The following is a 20,145-nucleotide window of genomic DNA, read 5'->3' as shown; positions in this document are numbered from 1 at the left end:
CGTTTTTAAATTTATGTTATGAATCCGAGGTTTTCTTTTACGATTCATATTATGTTCTTCTTCTTCAGCTACTACACATGCAATCACAAAGTCTTCTTCTGAACTGCTACTCGAAGTCATTACTTCAATAACTATCGTACAACACGTACAGTTTGTCAAACGTAGGAAAGAGTTTGCAACTCTCACAATAGGGCTTTCTATTCACAGTCATTTATTTCGAGCTTCTGTCATATATCGTATAATCCGTGTATATTAATATACACAGATTATACAACATATACAGGGTGATTCATTAAGAATGTCCAATCTCTGAGTTGTAGATTCTAGTCCTCAAAATATATTAAGATTCAACCCAAATCACTTATATAAAATGTGCCTCGTTACTGAGTTACAGGGTGTTCTATCTAAAAATTTAATAACCATTTTTACCCAGTACTTTAAGACTATTTGACATATCCTTGTCATACTTTGCAGAAAGTGTAGTTGCCGCCCAAGTAGCAATTTGTCGACGCGACAACGTTGTCTACCGCGTGGCAACGTTTTGTTACAACGTTGTTATTGCCTAGAAGACGACCCAATTCTGCACTAATTTGGTGGACGGGACGATTTTTGAGTTGTCTTGACGTTGCCTAGGCAACCTTAAACGTTGCATAAGACAACTGAAACGACCATAAAAAGTGCCTGCGTGCAATGGTTGCTCAAAGAGTCGGACTGGTTATGTTTTTTACCTATATAAAAAGTAAACTATTTTGACATCATATCAGGTATTTAAATTTATATAAATACATAAATAAGGACTTAAACAAAATTACCTGATGTGAAATTTATAAACGCATCTCAGATTACCGTCAAATATGGATATTCCACCTTTAAAAAACACACGCGCTCATTTTTTATCACCTTTTTAACAAAAAATATGTAAATTTAAAAAATCTAATTTTAATATAAAAGCCAGAATTTATGTTAAAGATGTTTTGTATAAATTTAATGTATTGATGGTGCTTTTAAAGGTATTAGAAAATGCCTGCATTTTTTATATTTTGTGTTTTTATTTTCTTTACATCCCAAAAAAAACCAAAATGGTGCATTAAACAACATTACCAATATTACTTAAAATATACCTTATTACCAACCATAGACGGATGAGACAACCGAGAAGTCCAATCGCCGACCAAACACGGCCTGGACCGACTATCCCAACCACTTTAGAACGCACCCTCTTATTGGGTGACAGAGGTCATGTGACCAGTGCAATGAAGTGCATCGAGCGCATCATTCTCCTTAACAGCATTGCCACATTTAGTAGATATCTACTGTTTTGGTATATTTTTGATATTATTTAAAAAATTCTATTAGTAGGCAATGTTTTTTATTAGATGTTTGGTATATTTCAATATTTTGTTATCACTAAAATAAAATTTGCTTTTTAATAGTATTCACCCTATTTCTAAATTAATTTTCAGACATTTTGTTACAATTTCCCAATGTCATTACCGAAAATAAGATTCAGGACGTAGATGATGATAATAGATGGACAGAGAAATGAAACTGGTAAATACCAGATCTATATAAGGAAATCTTCATATAATTGGTTTGGAGAATTTTCAAAATGATTGTAACGCTCGGTTTCATAATCAGTTTTTTAAATTTTAAGTAAGTTGGTACCTACCTTTATCACAATTGATATATGGGTAAATGTCAACTTTAAAGTGAAATGTTTACTTTAAGTTGATTATGAAACCGGGCGATTTTGACAGGTAACCGTTAACACAGATTTTACTGTATTTACAGGGCCTAAAAAAATCTACTGATTTCTATTGATTTTTTGAAAGCAAAACTACTATCCGCTGCAAGATAATTCGGATGGAATTCAGACAAAATATGTACAAAAAGTACATATTTTGTCGGAGTTTCAGCCAAATTATCTTGCAACGGATATAGTACTGAAAGAGTAAGAACTGGCCTGGCAACCCTGTCTAGCAAAGCTGATACAAAGATTTAAGCTTATCAAATCTACTGATATAAAACAATGGACAATGGAGAAACCAGCTCATAACAAACAAATAAACAGGTTGTTAAATAAATCGAAAATTTCCAGCAAAATAAAATATAAAATAATAAGAAAAAAGTAAGGTTATAAAGTAAATTCTTTTTTTGCTCCTGAAGTTGCCGTAAACGTGAAACACATCTATAGAACTATACGTAAAGGCCCTGGGGTCGTGAGAGACAACTACCTAGTCGGCCAGAAAACCCATGGGCGTAAATTAGTTTAGCATTATAACGTTTTTAAGTAGTTGCGATTGTTGAAAAAACTTAACTGTGATATGTAGTTGTCACAATAGTAATAACTTAGTTGCCCATATAACTAAAGATATTACTTAACGTTGTAACATCGTAATGTCAGTCGGGTTAGGGGTCGTTGGCCGAAACAACTGAAAGTCCACTGTGGCAACGTTATATACAGTGCATTTGTTTGTACTGACAACCAATGCGTCGAAAAATTGCTACTTGGGCGTACACCCTACTAAATTATGATAAACAAACGTTTCTGGCTACTACCAGAGGCGTACGACAGGGGATATTGCATGGTTTACCCTTCCCAAGTTCTATATCTCGATATTCAATATTTCGATTTTCCAATACTTTCTATGTAAATAATATACTCTTCATTCGTAACGTTAAGGTAATTAGTTTTCGAAATATTTGAAGTTGAAAATGAAACTTTACAGTTATTTTGCTTAATGTATTGTGTCCCTTCATTTTTAACTTCAAATATCTCGAAAACTAATGATTTTATCGATACGAATGAAGAGTATATTATTTGCATAGAAAGTATTGGAGAATATAAAAATTATGCTGAAATGGCAATTCCATCAGTGGCGTAGAATTTGTGAAGGTTCAACCATTCATTTTCCCCTGTACGCCTCTGGTAATAGCCAGAAACGTTTATTTAACATAAATTAGTAAGGTGTGCAGTACCTACACTTTTTGGCAAGTATGACAAGGCAATTTCAAATACTTTTAAAGTACTGGGTAGAAATAGTTTTTAAATCAAACATCCCTATTACATAAATCTTAACTATTTGTATTCAGTATTTTAAAAGTATTTGACATATCCTTATCATACTTAGCAGATAGTGTAGATACTGTACAACCTACTAAAATATGTTAAATAAAACTTTCTGGCTAGTACCAGAGGTGTACGACAGGGGAAAGTGAATGGGTGACCCTTCCCACATTCTACGCCACTGGCGGAATTACTATTTTATTGCAATTTTTCGATTTTCCAATACTTTCTATGCAAATAATATACTCTTCATCCGTACCGATAAAATCATTAGTTTTCGAGATATTTAAAGTTAAAAATGAAGGAGCACAATACATTAATCAAAATAGCTGTGCCGTTTCATTTTCAACTTCAAATATCTCGAAAACTAATGGCTTTAACGTTACGAATGAAGAGTATATTACTTACATAGAAAGTATTGGAAAATCGAAATATTGTGCTATAATAGCAATTTCGCCAGTGGCGTAGAATTTGGGAAGGGTCAACTATTCACTTTCCCCTATATTTCCTGCCAAGTATGACAAGGATAATATGTCAAATGGTTTTAAAGCCCTGGGTAAAAATAGTTATTAAATTTTTGAAATAAAACACCCTGTAACTCAGAACGAGCCACATTTTATTTAAATGATTTGGGTTAAATCTTAATATTTTGAGGTCTAGAATCTACATCTCAAAGATTGGACATTCTTAATGAATCACCCTGTATATGACAGAAGCTCGAAACAAATGACAATCGATGAAAAGCCCTATCGCCGCATAGGGATTTAATTTAATTGTAAGATTTTCAAACTGTTTCCTACGTTTGACAAACACACCTTTCTACACACCTACTTCAACACGAAAGTGCAACTGCCTTCGATTCCAAACCGAACATCGTGCTGCTCCCCGTACGTAAGCGAAAATTTTAAACCGTGCACATATTTAGCGCGTATTTCAAAACTTCGCCGAGCCGTGCTTCGCTTCGCCGTGCTTCGCAGCCCATAAAAATGAGCGACAAGCTTAATCTCAACATAAGCGAAAAATATAAAATTCGAATCGTTCTAGTTATGTGACACTATATACAGCATCTGGTTTTTATAAGTTGCCGAATATTAAAGATTTTTCAATGTGTGGGGTCCGAATGTCAGAAGACGTCACCACAACGTGGACCAATCCGAAAGCGCCAACAAGCTGACACTGACAGCTCTGAGCCTGGATCATTTTTGGGACAGCGGTTTTTACAGTTTTGTTAACGTGTAATGAGCAAAAGAAGCTAAAACTAATTCAAGTACAAATAGTCACATTTCATATGTAAGTAATAAATAAATTCATTATTTTAATTGGAATAAGTTAACAACAAAATATAACCGTTTAACCTCACTTTATGCTACATTATTCCTTATTTGTTTTAGCACCAAAGATAAATTAAAAATGGAATTTCAGCCACTCATTTTAGTTTTTCTTGCATTAGTTTTGGCTGCAAATGCTCTTAAACCCAATGAATGTGAAGGTAAGTGTTAAATTTAAGGAATAAAACACCAATGTTCTAACGTGATGTACTTTTTAGTATGTATCAAAACTTTGAATAAGTTCTCAGCCACTTTAGACGAAAGTACGCGAAAAGATCCCAAAAAGATTGAGACTGAGTTTAAGAAGTATTGTAAAGGATTAAAAAATAAGGAACATCGACTTGTAAGTATTTTACTTTTTAAAATATTCTGTATACTTATTTGTACATAAGATTAAGATAAGAGATGAGGAAGTGACTTGACATGTGGTGGAAACAACTGTGTGGGTGTCCATATGATGAGAGAAAATATAGAAAAATCAGAATTACAGGTATAGACAATATAGATAAAGTTTGGTTAGAATGTCATAAGTAATACACTATTCACTGAACTTATTCCCAGTGGTCATAACATCATGGTAGAAATGATTTGTAATTATCAATCGAAATTTATGTAAATATAACCAAAACCATAGTAGTGACAAGAATATAGAGGAGAGGAGGAACATGTAAAAATAGTTCTTCTATCCCTAAGTCCCTTCTCAATTGAGCTTCGCAAAAATGGCAAATTTTTCATTGTCATGAGACTGTGTGAATCCAGCTTCTTATGTTAGGCAGCATGACTTCGTTTTCTTATCTTTCTTACCTTATCTTCAAATATTACTCGAACTTGTACATACAGTAAAACCTCCGTTAACTGAAACATCGATTAACGGAAAGGGGTGACAGTTTCAATAATTTCTTCAATTTTTATCCCAAAACGGAAACAATTTGATGTGAATTTTCTTTAACATAAGTTAACACTTATATTAAAAAAAGCATTACGAAATCACTTCATAGTATTTTTTAATACAGTGAAACTTGGATAATTCGAATCTCAGGGGACCGTTAAAAAAATTCGAATTATCCAAAAATTCGAATTAAAAAATAAATCTACAAAAACAAGGATTACCTACAAAAACATCCTGCAAATAATGATAAATATCAGTAGTTGATCAGCAAAAAACAGTAGTTAATCATTTTTATCACTGCAGATGTTTTTGTTCCATTCTTGCCCGAGTTTTGTCAACCTAAAAAAATGGGCCAACAAAATTCGGCCAAAAATACCAATTAAAACATTTGCAAGCTATAAAAAAGACTGACTTTATTATTTTCCAAAGAGATCCCAAATTTTTAGCTGCTTTTTAGAATTTTGCTTCTCCGTAATGACACAAGATTCTAAGATATTCAAGAAATATAGTAGAAAAGTTTGAATTATCCAAAATATAATTCGAATTATTCACGACTTTTTACCACTACTTATATAGGAAATGCTAGGGACCAGAATAAAGATTCGAATTAAAGAAGATTTCGAATTATGGAAGTTCGAATTAAGCAGGTTCCACTGTACCAACTCTGATCAAGAGTACTATGTAATTTGATGCAAGAAGAATACAAAAAAACAATGTTATTTTTAACCGAAATTCTTGTTATCCGAAACAACCTCCCCCCAATTAATTCGGCTAAGGGAGGTTTTACCTACAAGATAAGAGTTATGATCTGGGATTGTATATACTCACAAGTAGATGGACATATTATTTTCATTGATGGCACACTGTCCATTCTAGGAAGTACAAAAGTGCTTTACAAGTAGACTTTTGCTTTTCATTATTGAAATTCAACTGCTTGATTGAAGATTTATATTTGAACAAGATAGCACAGACTGCCATATATAGTATTTTTACTACAAAAACGATATTACGTAGGTCAAAATTTTTGACGTAAGAGAACTGTCAAAACATTAGAATGTGACTTACCTATCCATATATATACCAAAATCCATAACATCACAGTTGCAGAAACTGAATATTCCTGTTATAAAATGACCTTCAAGCCAGGGTTGGAAAAAACCAAGGTTTTTTCAAAAAACCAAAAAAGCCAGGTTTTTTGGTTAAAACCAAGTTTATTTGGTTTAAACCAGGTTTATTTGATACAAAGTATAATAAATCTAAATACTTTAAAAATGAATAAATTATTTTATAAAGTAAATAGTATAAATAGTATAGAATAGTATAAAAAAATGGTTAAGACAACTTTTATTTTTATTTACACACACAAAAAATTAATATAACAAAAAAAATATCTTCAAACGTAATAATATTCAAAATAATTAAGTTCGAAAGTAAAACAACAGAATTTATTTATCTTAATTTTCTTCATTTGCGGCAGCTGTATTAAAAATTTTAAATAAAAATGCCAGTTTGGAGGTTCAATAAAAAACCAGTTTTTTTTTCTAACCAAGGTTTTAAGTTGTTTATGTTGTATGTTGGTTTAAACCTGCCAACCCGGCTTCAAGCAGTACAGATCAACCACCTATTGAGACTTTTTTGCATCTGATGAAAAATGCAGTTCGAACTACACCTGTTCACACTATTCCTGAATTAATGTCCAGGAAATTTAGAATAACTTTCAACCAGATTACTGCTAAACATTAGTAGGGACTACACTAGAGTTGATACTGTTTTAAATCATTAGATTGTGGTAACGCTGAGTAAATATTTGGTCCAATTAATTTATGCGAGACATCAAAAATAAGCTTACTTATTTTATACAATCTAGTTAAACTACCAGAGATTTATTATCAAAATATCCTTTATATATCAATTTATCCTTTTTATTTTCTTTATTTGACAAATCAGTCTATGACCTGTTAATTGAATTCCTTGGAAAAACAAAATTCAACCTTTGAAAGAATTTTTTGTTGTACTGCTGATAGACCTTCTTATGCATTATAATACGTTTAACAGCAGACTTTCTCAAGAGTATGAAATATAGTTTCACAATTTTTTTTCCTTAATTTAATTGTCAATTTAAATCAGTAGATTACAATAAAATGGTCATTACTACAATCTGTGGCTAATGGATTAAGTCCGAAGCCAACCCCCTCTCAGTAGTAGAATACATTTCTAATTCAGAAAAATATAATTGTGTTGCATAGTAGTTTTGGTCCAGTTTATATGCATCTAGGCTCGTATGTAGCAGTTACTCTGGGTATAAATTTATTTATAATAACTTCCAAAATATCACATCAATGGGTAGAGTTTGAAAAAAATCTACAAAGTGAGCGGTATGACTGTGAACCCAAGTGTTAAATAAAAAACACTTCAAAACATAGCTTATAATCTGTTTTAAAATGTGATATTTTTATCTTCCATTTTCATGGACAAACAGTCAATCAGTGGATATTTAAAGATGAGAAAAAGGGTCTATTCTGGGAAAAAATAGTAGGTAGAAAAACGCTGTGTCTAGGTACACGCTAACGTGTACGCAAATAAAAAAGTTAGGTACACGCGAAACGTCATCAAGTCAGTGACGTCACTATTTAGCGTGCACTGTTACTGGTTTTTTGCGTACACGCTAACTTGAGAATACCGCGAGCGTCAGTCAGAGTGAGGTTCACATTTGTCTAGTCGCGTTGTGTTTACATTTTAATATTGATTAGTAAAGAGATTTCTTATTTTTATTTGTTTGTTTTTTTTATTTATTTCTTATTTTAGTGTTTGTTTTTAAATTAATTATGGAGTGTGGACCATTATTTAGTTCTTTTAATGCGTTTAACAATATTTTAAAACAGGGTAGCATGATGTTTTAAGATAAAATATATACAGGGCGATTGATTAGTGTGATTAAGTAGATCCATAGATAGCAATAATAGTTAGTAACAAAAATTGTAGCAAACTTTGAGCTTCATAGTACAAAATTAATTAGAATGTTACAGGGCGTTCGATAACATAGTGGCAGACCAAAATTATGTTTTTTTAAATGGAACACCCTATATTTTATTTTATGTTCGAAATCTTCTTAACTTCCCCATCACAAAAATATAAAGGTTGGGTATGTTATACAGGGTATTGACAAAGTTATAACCAATTTTGTATGAAAATCGTAACAAGTTCAACTCCCTGTATAAATAGAAATAAACACAACAGCATTGGTTTATGTTTATAAACTGTTATAATTAACTTACGTTTACGTATAAAAATTATTTTAACAGTATTTTGTACATACATGCCATGTCAACTGAATATTTATTTTGATAACCTGAATATATTAATATATAATATATGAATATAATAATAACTAGTATATTATACTTTTATACAATATAGGTACACATTGATTTATTACAATTAAGTTTGAAATATCTGAATAGTTCTGCTTCCCTTCCCTTCCCTTCCCTTAATAACAAATATTGTTCTATCAAACACTAAACTTATCAAAATAGCGTGTACCAAAATATACAGTCACTGTGCACGCTAAATAATGACGTCACTAGCTTGATGAAATTTAATTCGCGTGTACCTAACTTTTTTATTTGCGTACACGTTAGCGTGTACCTAGACACAGCGGTAGAAAAAATATTCTAAAACATGAGAGAAAGTCCTAATATAATTTTGAGGAATATGGCCAGTAATACTAGAGGTACTGCTATTGAAATACTTAGTAAAACCGTCAGGAAAAAAGTTTGAGAATAAAGAGCCCTGGTTGTTGTCAAACGAAGTTCAAGCAAATTTAAAAGAGATGAGAAAATTATATAAACGGTGGCCAGAAAAATCAGATAACACTAGTATCGGGCTTTTCATCGATTGTCATTTGTTTCGAGCTTCTGTCATATGTCATATAATCCGTGTATATTAATATTATACACAGATTATACAACATATGAGAGAAGCTCGAAACAAATGACTGTGAATGAAAAGCCCTATATACAGTGGGTGATCATATTATTAGAGCCACCTCAGAAAATTTTACCTTTGTTTAATAATGGTATGTAAATTTTTTCTTTATACGGTCCACGTTGCCTTTGAAACTTTAGAAATGGATGCTATGTTTTTGTTGGAGTGATTAGTAATCAATATTAAAGTTTTTATTTCTGCTATTTTCCTTGGTGAGATGTCTTTGGATTTCCCATTATGTTCTGGTACCACTAGTGTAACGAACGCGCAATTTTTACTAAATCCACAAAAAATAGTATAGGCCTGTCAGAATATCACTAGGTAGCAATGGAAACTCGCAAAGTTTATTATAACTCTAAACACCAAGAATATAAAATAATAGGCTCACGAGTTGCAAGCTAGGCTGGGCAGCACTGACAAAAAATGGCATCTGAGTCACTCATTGCCACACATGTGTGTTGCCACTATTGTCAGACTATTTATTGCACTTTCATAAAGTGTAACAAGACAGCCAAATAAAAACAAATCCATTAATATATGATACAGCTCAATTATATACCCATTCCTCTAAAACATTGAATTTTACTAAGTAGCTCTAATAATATGATCACCCACTGTATATAGTCTTTTAAGTCCCTTTTACTTTTCACTGTCGGGACTGGATAACACTAGTTCAAGATGTTAAACAGCGCACTGCAATGGAAAAGTACTTTCGGTAAAGGATATAGTAACAACAATGGGTCACAAAAATATCAGACAAAGAGGTTATTTAAGCACTTTAAGAAATAAAGAGAGGTAAAACAAGTAGATCAGATGGTATTTGTAAGTGTGGGCACCTTTAGGAGAGAGAGGAACAAGTTGGCTAACAGGTTTTAACAAATGCCAGATGAATGGAGGAGCAGTATAGTAGTACCTGTTAAAAATGTCCAAAGACAGTGGAGATATACAATTCACAAATTACATGGCTATAAAACTACTTAGTCAGACTGATTAAAAAATACATAAAAACATAAAAACAAACGCTCGTAAGGTATTCATTGATCTTGAGAAAGCATATGACAGTTCCTCGAGAGATTCTCCTCAAAAATAAATGAGAGCCAGATGAATACTGAAGATTGTGAGAAACACGCATGAAGAAATAACAACTAGTGTTAGGACAGGAGCAAAGTAAGATTGCACCAGGACTCAGTGCTTAGTCATTATTTGTTCTCATTTTCCAAACTTAAACAGGATGTGTCGGTAACAGGGATTGATGATAGGGGTACAATATAAACATAAATATGGTGAAATGTAATTAAGAAGGCCGACCCTGCCTAGGAGCAAAGAGAATGATCGTATATTGGTACAATAAGGTAGCCATTTTAGCCTTCCACAGAATTTATTGAGTTACATTAATTCCTACAAAGGTTTGTCCACATGAACTAGCAAATAAAACACTAGGATCTGTGCCAGTTTTCGTAATGGCACCAGTGTAAAACCTTGATTTTCCTAACTCCTACATCTAGTCCAGATAAAACATTGCAATAAAACTATATACATAGTTTGTAACACATAAAAAAAAGAAACAACAACAAAGATAGTTTAATAAAATATTATGTATTATGTAGAAGCCCCCCATTTCTTTTATCAAGGATTTCATAATTGGGGGGGGGGGAGGCAGTCCTGCAGTCTAATACTGCCGTCCTCAATTAAAATGCGATATCTGCAAAAAATTGAAAATCGAGTTTTTGCTATATGTGGTTTCCTTGTGACATTATTTATGCTTCTGGAATGTCTGAAAGCCGCATCATTTTATTTACTACCAAAATAAACAAATTGGAATATGCCGTATTAGTACATTCTTTCACGGTTTTTGCTCTAAATTTTAAAGAACCGCTTGGATTGACATGAAATTTGGCATACGCATGGCTTACATGTCAAAGAAAAAAAGTGATATTGTGCCGATGTGTGCTGTTGCCCTGGGGGTGACTTTCACCCCCTCTTGGGGGTGAAAAAATATAAGTCCAAAATAAGTCCGGAAATGAATAATGGATAACTGACTAATTTTAAGTAACTTTTGTTCTATAGAGCTTTTTCGCCAAGTCAACACTTTTCGAGTTATTTGCGAGTGAATATGTTCATTTTTTAACAAAATAACTACATTTTTTGACGGTTTTTCGCAAATAACTCAAAAAGTAAGTATTTTGTCGAAAAAAACGTTCTTAGCAAAAATATGGCCTGTAAAAAAGTAAAAAAAAATGATGTACGCGTTAGGCCTCTGGAACTCGTAAAACCAGAGTTATAGCCAATGAAAAATAGATTCATATTCACCAAATTTCAAATAGAATACTTCGAAGTGAAATATCCAAAAAATTAAGCACTTTTTGGGGAAAGTCCATTATAACTTTTTTAAAGTGTTTAAAAAGAGCTTTATTTCTGTTTTTATAAAAAGTTTTTATCATTAAATTTAAGCAAGTTACGCTCAAAATAAAGTTGGTCCCTTTTGTTTTGGCAAAAAAAATCGGGAAGACCACCCCCTAATTAGCAACTTAATGAAATAAATCGTTACCGCTCCACAAATTATTTTAATTATGTTGTGTTTATATATGATCTGTAAGTTTCATCAATTCAAAGTGCTTATTTTTAAAAAAAATTTGGTTTTAAAGTGAAATTTTTAAAAATTTTCATTTTAAAAAATATGATTTTTTTTCAAAATAACTTAAAAATTGTTAGAGATACCAAAAATCTCGAAAAACAAAAAAGTCAGCATTGCTTTTCTGAATATCATGTATTTTTTGTTTTTCTGTTAGACAAAAATTGATTAAGATTTGGTGTTTCTAAATTTGCATACATTCGTGAACAGTGACTCGTTCAACCCCTTTTAACTACAGCCCTTTCAAAAATAAGGACTTTGAACCGATGAAACTTACAGATCATATAAACAATACATACACGAGTCAAGAAACTTGTGAAGTCGTAAAGATTAAGTTCATTTGAGATACTAATTAGGGGGTGATTTTCCCGATTTTTTTACCAAAAAAAGGGACAAATTTTATTTTGAGCGTAACTTGTTTACTTTTGATGCTAGAAATTTTTTTTATAAAATAAAAATGAAGCTTTTTTTAAACACTTTAAATAAGTTGTAATAAGTTTTCCCCGAAATGTGCTTCATTTTTGGTTATTTCACGTTAAAGTATTCCATTTGGAATTTTACGAATATGAACCTATATTTAATTAGCTATAACTCTGCTTCTACTAGGTATACAGAGGTGATAATATATACACCATTTTTTTTTAAATTTTTTACAGGCTATATTTTTGTTAAGAATGTTTTTTCGATAAAATACTTACTATTTGAGTTATTTGCAAAAAACCGTCTAAAAGCGTGGTTATTTTGTTGAAAAAATTAACATATTTACTGGCAAATAACTCAAAAAGTATTGACTTAGTAAAAAAACTCTATAGAACAAAAGTTACTTAGAATTAGTCAGTTTATCCATTTCCGGACTTACTTTGGACGAATATTTTTTCACCCCCAAGAGGGGGTGAAAACCACCCCCGGGGCAAAAGCACATATCGGCACAATATCACATTTTTTCTTTGACTTGTTAGCTATGTGTATGCCAAATTTCATGTCAATCCAAGCGGTTCTTTAAAATTTAGAGGTTTTGCAATATTTTACCGTTAAAGAACGGACTATATGTGCTAAATTTCAATAGATTAGCTTAATATTAGCGATAGCTTAATTAAAATGCGGTATCTACAGAGTACTCAACTAAAAAGCGGTATGTGCTAGCGAGTATTATGTACTTGCCGCGTTTTAATTGAGCAGCACAGCGCATTTACCGCGTTTTTATCGAGACTCGTGTTGCGACCTCGAATTTTAAACATTTATGACATGTAGGTATTTTGCGTATATAATAAACAATTATAAGCTATTTATTTTTCTTTTTTGGTAACTATTCTTCCTTGTAAAAAAATCCTATTTGTAAATAAAATGCAGATACGGCACTATTTCTGATCCAGTAATATGTCCGCTGCTCAATTAAAACGCGGTATATGAATTTTTTTACAGCTTTGATAAAAACATGATTTTTTTTAAGAATATATTTTTAACTAATGTTCAACTATGATTAAAACATGTTTTGCGTTAAAAAGTTGTTAAAACATTTATAGAGCCTGAGAAAAAACTTTAGAGCTGATTTCTCGGTTTTAAGTTGGCTGCACATACCGCGTTTTATTTGAGGACGGCGTAATAGTAGCCTACTTTATTTCCTACACAGTCTAATGGTAGGGGAGCCCAAGCGGGAATTTTTGCAGTTCTCGAACGCGCCAGATTATAAAATGGGGAGAAACCTTGTATCCTGTAAATGTACCCCTACCATATCTTGGATCTTAATATAGGGGAGTTCGTTAAGGGGGACCCGAAAAAAAAATCTATCCTTAGATAAACTCAAAATCGTGAGATTTCGAATCGTCAAATCTGACGGTTTGAGCGGTGCCTAAGGAAATGGGTGAGTCCACAAAGTTTCACAAGAAAAGAGCATATATTTCAAGAAATAAACGTTAGATCGAAAAACCACAAAATTCGTCTTCTATACTTTTTAAAAATCTATCAAATGACACTAAATACGACTCCCCACGAAGAGGGGTGGGGGTTAAATTTAAAATTTTCAATAGAAACCCCGCGATATTTCGCGAAATAAACATCAGATCGAAAAACTGTAATCTACAGGTATTCAATATTTTTGAAAAATCTATCGAATGACATCAAACACGACACCCCCCACGGAGGTGGGGAGGGCGGTTACTTTAAAATATTAAATAGGAGCCCCCATAAAAATAAGTAACTTTTATTCGAAACGTTTTTTCGAATTATGGATAGATGGCGTTATAATCGGAAAAAACGATTCCTGGAAATGGAAAATTAAATTAAAAAATGGAAAGTCACCACTTAAATGAAAAAGTTTACTTAACTTTTTTTGCTTTTAGGACCTAATCTTCACAACCCAATAGGTCCCCATAACGCTCGACTAACTGCACATTTAGCATACTTTCCTCCCCTACTATTGTAGTGATATTATAAGCAACATAAATTTTTTGAATTTTTGAAATGAAACTAACCTACTATTTTATTTTTAGTGTTACTATTTGGGAGGACTGGAGGAGAGTGCGACTGGAATTCTAGGTGAGATGTCAAAGCCTCTTTCATGGTCCATGCCTTCAGACAAAATCTGTGAAAAACTCAAAAAGAAAGACGCACAAATCTGTGAACTCCGATATGATGTAGAGATAGATTTAAAGACAGTAGATCTGAAGAAACTTAAGGTTAGGGACCTCAAGAAAATTTTGAATGATTGGGGTGAAGATTGTGAGGGATGTATAGAAAAGAGTGAATATTTGAAGAGGATAGAAGAGCTAAAACCCAAACACGTAGAACTGTGAAAAATGTGAAAAATTAGGAAGTTTTTAAATTGTATTAGCTCATTGGACTGATGGTTTTTAGAGTTGTTATGGATATTTTTTTGCCAAAGAGAACGTTTTATACAACAAATCATTCTAAATTGTATTAAGAAAGTTTTTATATCAGTTTCTTCATTTTTTTTGTTCCTAATAACGTTACACTGTATTATCAGTATTTTAATTTATTGTCATATATCAAATAATAGGTATAATTAACAACTCTATAAATTAGTGAAATGGTCACTTTGGTGATTTTTTTTTAAATTATCCAACATACATTTGTTATGTTGTGGCATTTGTTCCATACTTTCAAGTGAATGTATTTTTCGACATTTCTTATTATTTATTTATTACAGTAGGTATCCGTGACTTTGTATCATTCGATTTGTAATATAAAATATATTTTTGATTGTTAGTAGTTTATTTTTATTAAATAACAATAATTTTGTACTGTATGAGTATACAATTGATATGATATAAGATTGCATTGATTGATACAATCAAGATGTTTTTTTTTCGTCACTAGAAGCCATCTGTTCTATTCGCGGTGTGCAAGTACTTGGAAGGGAAACGAGAAATGACCGTGCGCGAGTCGCGGAGAATATTGCAACTATCTTAAATAATTCATATTGTCAATTGAAATTGTCAAATTGACGTATATTTCATACCTTCTGTCACTGAAGCAGAAAAATTATATATTGCTCCACAATATTGATATGATATGCAATTATTATATAAAGGTAAATTTAATTAATTGTATTTTGCTTGCAGTACTGCATTTTAATAACTAATTTTATTTACTACATACAATTGTTTACGTTTGCATAGCATAACCTGCATCTTATTTTTTCTTCTTATTATTTTTTTGGACTATGGCCTTGACAATTATCCAGCAACCAGGACTAATATAATTGGCCAATATAATTAAAAGTGCGAATAAAAGTACAGAGCGTAGAAATAGAGGTCGCTTTGCCGAACTTGCACGGTCCCAATACAGGTCAAATTGTAACCCATTGGATTAAGGATTATGTACAGCTACGGTTGGTGGATTATCTTATGGCAGATAAATTAAACTTGTGGTGTGGACTGTACAATATTTTTATCTGAATAAAAAAATAGAACAAATTTATAACTATTACAAAAGTGACAATTCTAAAATTAATTCTGCCGTGGAGTCTTTTTTCTTTTTTTGTAATCGATGAACTACTTGGTTCCTATAATAACTTCATATCGCCACCTTTGGCTGTTCGAATACAAAACACAGGGATGTAACAGGCACTATGTTGCCGCAATGCACTTGTTTTCTTAGTAATGTCTATTTGGTAGAAATGTTCTAACATACTCCCGGCGTTGAAGTGTACAAAGTACAAATGTCAAACCAAAAACAAAAAGTTAGTCTTTTGCAATAAAACACTGCAACACTATTACTCTTCTATTGGGAGTTGAAAGAGATGTCTTGTAGATCTGGCGTGATGAGTCTGGAAGTTTTGATGTCGGCTACTCGAGTTTCTCCATCTCTACCAGGATATAATTTGACTATTCTTCCCAGAGACCATTTGCATGGAGGTAGATTTGTTTCACGGATGATAACCAAGAAACCAGGTAAAACTGCGTTGGTTGAGCTTTGGTGCCACATGGCAATTGAATAGTTTACACTCTTATGTATCTAGTAGCCGATTTATTACCTCGTTTTAGTTCGTTTAAACGAACTTTTTACTCAAAGTGACGACAATTACCAGTCAAGTTATGCTCCAGCTGCCCTATTGTGCTGAAGGTTATCCGGCAGGACCCTTGGGGTTATTGAAGCCCTTTGGAGCAGAGGCGGAATCTGCGGCTGACTTAACGTATGTTAACATTACTCATAACTCATTAACATGATTTTTACAACTAAATTGTATAATTTAATCTTATATGTATCAAAAATTGATAAAATTTATTTTAAAGCTTATTCGCTGTGTGCAAGTATTTGGAGGGGATACGAGAAACGATATAACATTTATAACATATTTCTTAAATATTTCATATTGTCAAATTGACGTATATTTCTGTCAAAATGGGATTTCGCCATTTTGACGCCCCAATGGGATTTTCCATCTATAATTGTATTTTGCTTGTGGTACTGCATTTTAATAATTAATTTTATTTACTACATACCTACACCTACAATCTTTACGTTTTAATAACATAACCTTAATCTTACTTTTTCTTATTATTTTTTGGGCTATGGTCTTGACAATTATCCGGTAACCAGGACTAATATAATTGGCCAATATAATTAAAAGTGTTAAAAATGTTGCTGAGCTATGAAACCGCAGGTGTTGCTCTTCCGAACTTGCACGGTACTTTAACCCGGGAACAGTCGCGCTCTTTTCTGTCACTTGGGTACCTAATCGGTCGCGCGTTGAATTTGATCTAACAATACGTATTTAAAACAAATTTCAATTATGGTATTTTTATTTCCTTAGTGTTAAAAATATCAATCTCTAACATAAGAGACAAAAGAAAACGGAACAAACGCTAAAATAACAGATACAAAGAAACGGAATAAACTATGATTAAACCACAGTATGTATGTAATGCCGAGAGTACGTCGCGTCGGGCTTATTTTTGCGCAAAGTGCCTATAATTGTTAATTTATGATTAATATAGATATCGTTTATAGGTACCTATAATGTATAGATACATGAGTACAAAATACTCTTAAGGCGGCTGCATAATTGACCGGGAACGAGAACGGAAACTGAAAGCATCAGCAGATTCACAATTAAATGGTAAACAGCTGTTTTGTGTCACTGTCACTTGTGCTATTAATTATTTTTCTTCTCAAAATAAATTTTGTGGGACGATCTTTTTCTAATTTTATTAAAAGAACATGTCTGTTAACTCTAAAAATATGGATTTATTTGATGACGAGCTTTTATAATATTTTCGTTTTTTATAATCTTGGAACTAATTTACACAATATGTGTGCAATCGCAAAGGTTTGTCAGCATAAAGATAAAAAGCATGTCATTCAAATATTTATATTATTATTGTATCTAATTACCATACAAGTAAGTACGTACTATGATCTACATCAATCATACGAATCATAGGCGTAACCAGCATGATCCTAAGGGGGGGGGTTACAACTACCTGAAAGGGGGGGTCACAACTACTGGAAGGTCTCTGAGGGCTATGGTGTTAAGCGTATAGAGCTCAAAGTACATACCAATGGGGGGTTATAACCCCCAAAACCCCCCCTGGTTCCGCCTATGATACGAATGAGGACATTTTTCCAATAAAGAAATCAATCGTTCGTCATTTATTTTAATGCAAAATGTATAAAAATTGTCACTAAAACTTGATCACACACTTCTAATAACAAATTTTTATTGGGCATTTGACAGTATTTTTAATACTGCCTTCTGATTGGTTCCGGGAATACAACGGGAACGAGAAAGTTAAAACATGGCCAACTTTCCCGTTCCCGTTACCGGACAGCTTCTCGTTCTCGGTTATTGTGCATCTACAACATTAATTTACATAGAGGTTAACTTTTTTCCCGTTCCCGTTTCCGTTCCCGTTCCCGGGCAATTGTGCAGCCGCCTTTAGACACATTACTACAAAATTATACTTGGAAATTTTGACCTACAGCGTCAGTCGCGTCGTTAGATTTCATCTACAAAAGTCAATTCTACTCATATTTAGTTATGCTGTCCGGTACCCTTACCCTTGGACATGTGCATTAGTACACTCTTCCTCGAGGCACTTACGTGTAGAATGCCATGTTGCGAAATTTTTCATCAAGTTATCACGGAAAAGGATAAAATGTTAGATTTTTTCTAACTTCGCCACCGATCCCGGGTTAAATCTTTTGTCGTTGAGCAAAAAAGCAAAGTTGTAAGCAAGCAATAGTGGTTAACCGAGCCTGAGAGACTTACACAACCCTTGAGAATGACATTCGGGTGATACAATTCATTGGGGCGAGGAGGATTAACTCATGTACATGTAAGCAGGAATCACTCCACTCCGCCCCAATGTTCAAGACCATCCACTTCCCCCGATCCCGATAGCATTCTGATGCGCTGTAGGGGCTCTCTATCAGCAAAGTGCTTATCATGTGGGAGTCCTGGGTAGGTACACGGACTCCAACACGAAATCCCACCCCGATCAATTCAGACCAGCGTGGATTACGCCCAGCTCGGTGACTAGGCGCTCGAGGGTGTGGGCTCCTCTTGCCCGTTTTTTGGGTTTTGTTAGTATTTTTTGTGGCTTGCGCCTATTGTTAGTGTTTTATTGATTTTTTTGGGGACCGAAGCCGTTTTTTGTAGATTTTTATTGAGGGATGTCTTCTTCTTAAAGTGCCGTCTCCTCAATCGAGGTTGGCTACTACAATTCCAAACTCTTCTCTGTCTTCAGCTGTTCTTATTAGCTGTTCAAAATTTAGCCCTGTCCATTGTCGGATGTTTCTGAGTCACGATAGTATTTTTCTTCCTAGTCCACTCCTTCCCTCGATATTTCCTTTCACTATAAGTTGAGCATATTGGTACTTATTATTTCTCAGTAGGTATGTGGCCTAGGTATGATGTTTTTCTAACTTTCACTGTGTTGAAAAGTTCTCTTGTCTTGCCTATTCTATATGCAGCACTTCTTCGTTTGAGGTATGCGATGTCCACGAAATTTTGAGAATTCTCCTGTAGATCCACATTGCAAAGGCCTCCAACTTATTTACGGTTGATGTTTTAAGGATTCATGTCTCAACTGCATAGAGACGAGTCGACCAGACGTAGCATTTGGATAAACGTAGTCGAATTTCGAGTTTTATTCGAGAATCACAAAGCAGTTTTTTGATTTGTTCGAAAGATTTTCTGGCCTGTTCTATTCTCGATCTTATTTCTAGATCAGGATTTAGGCTGCTATCGATCCAACATCCCAAGTACTTAAAGCTATTGACTTGTTCTGAAATGTGCCCATCTATTGTGCAAGGTTAATTGAGGTACGTTTTGGTTTTCTCGTATTGACATCACTTTGGTTTTTTTAATGTTTATTTTCATACCAAATTGCTCACAGGTCGAGTTGGTCTTGTCGATGAGTCGTTGTAGACCCAAGTCGGAAGTCGGAATCCGCAATCAACACCGTATTATCGGCGTATCTGATGCTGTTGATATTTACGCCATTCACCTTGACTCCATCCTTGGAGTCCTCTAGTGCCCCTTTTAATAGAAACTCGGAGTAAAGATTAAACAGGAGAGGCGACAGAACACATCCCTGTCTAATTCCCCTCCTAATTTCTATTTCTGCGGATGTGGAACCTTCGATCCTAACTCTATGGCGTTTTGGTTCCAGTACAAGTTCTTTAGTAACTTGATATCTTTTCCATCTAAACCTACTTCTTGCAAACGTTATAGTAGTAGGTCATGTCTTACTCTATCAAATGCTTTTTCGAAGACTAT

The 20,145-nt window shown here is 33.3% G+C and overlaps 1 protein-coding gene across 1 annotated transcript; it reads left to right on the top strand.

Annotated features, from left to right (window-relative positions):
- The first annotated feature begins 4,193 nt into the window (after positions 1–4,193).
- LOC126881950 (mesencephalic astrocyte-derived neurotrophic factor homolog) lies at positions 4,194–15,125 on the top strand. The gene is made up of 4 exons (XM_050646693.1): positions 4,194–4,357; positions 4,459–4,556; positions 4,614–4,738; positions 14,390–15,125. The coding sequence occupies exons 2-4, from the start codon at positions 4,478–4,480 to the stop codon at positions 14,690–14,692; spliced, it is 507 nt and encodes a 168-aa protein (XP_050502650.1). The 5' UTR covers positions 4,194–4,357; positions 4,459–4,477; the 3' UTR covers positions 14,693–15,125.
- The last annotated feature ends 5,020 nt before the right edge of the window (positions 15,126–20,145 follow it).

The sequence above is a fragment of the Diabrotica virgifera genome, chromosome 3 (assembly GCF_917563875.1).
Source record: "Diabrotica virgifera virgifera chromosome 3, PGI_DIABVI_V3a".
NCBI lineage: Eukaryota > Metazoa > Arthropoda > Insecta > Coleoptera > Chrysomelidae > Diabrotica > Diabrotica virgifera.
This window is presented reverse-complemented; position numbering and strand designations above follow the sequence as displayed.

Bases quoted from the DNA above. Each gene is read 5' to 3' on its own strand.
- LOC126881950 (XM_050646693.1), top strand. From the start codon at position 4,478: ATGGAATTTCAGCCACTCATTTTAGTTTTTCTTGCATTAGTTTTGGCT. The intron at 4,557-4,613 runs GTAAGTGTTAAA...TGTACTTTTTAG, and splicing joins TAAACCCAATGAATGTGAAG to TATGTATCAAAACTTTGAAT. The intron at 4,739-14,389 runs GTAAGTATTTTA...TTTTATTTTTAG, and splicing joins AAAATAAGGAACATCGACTT to TGTTACTATTTGGGAGGACT.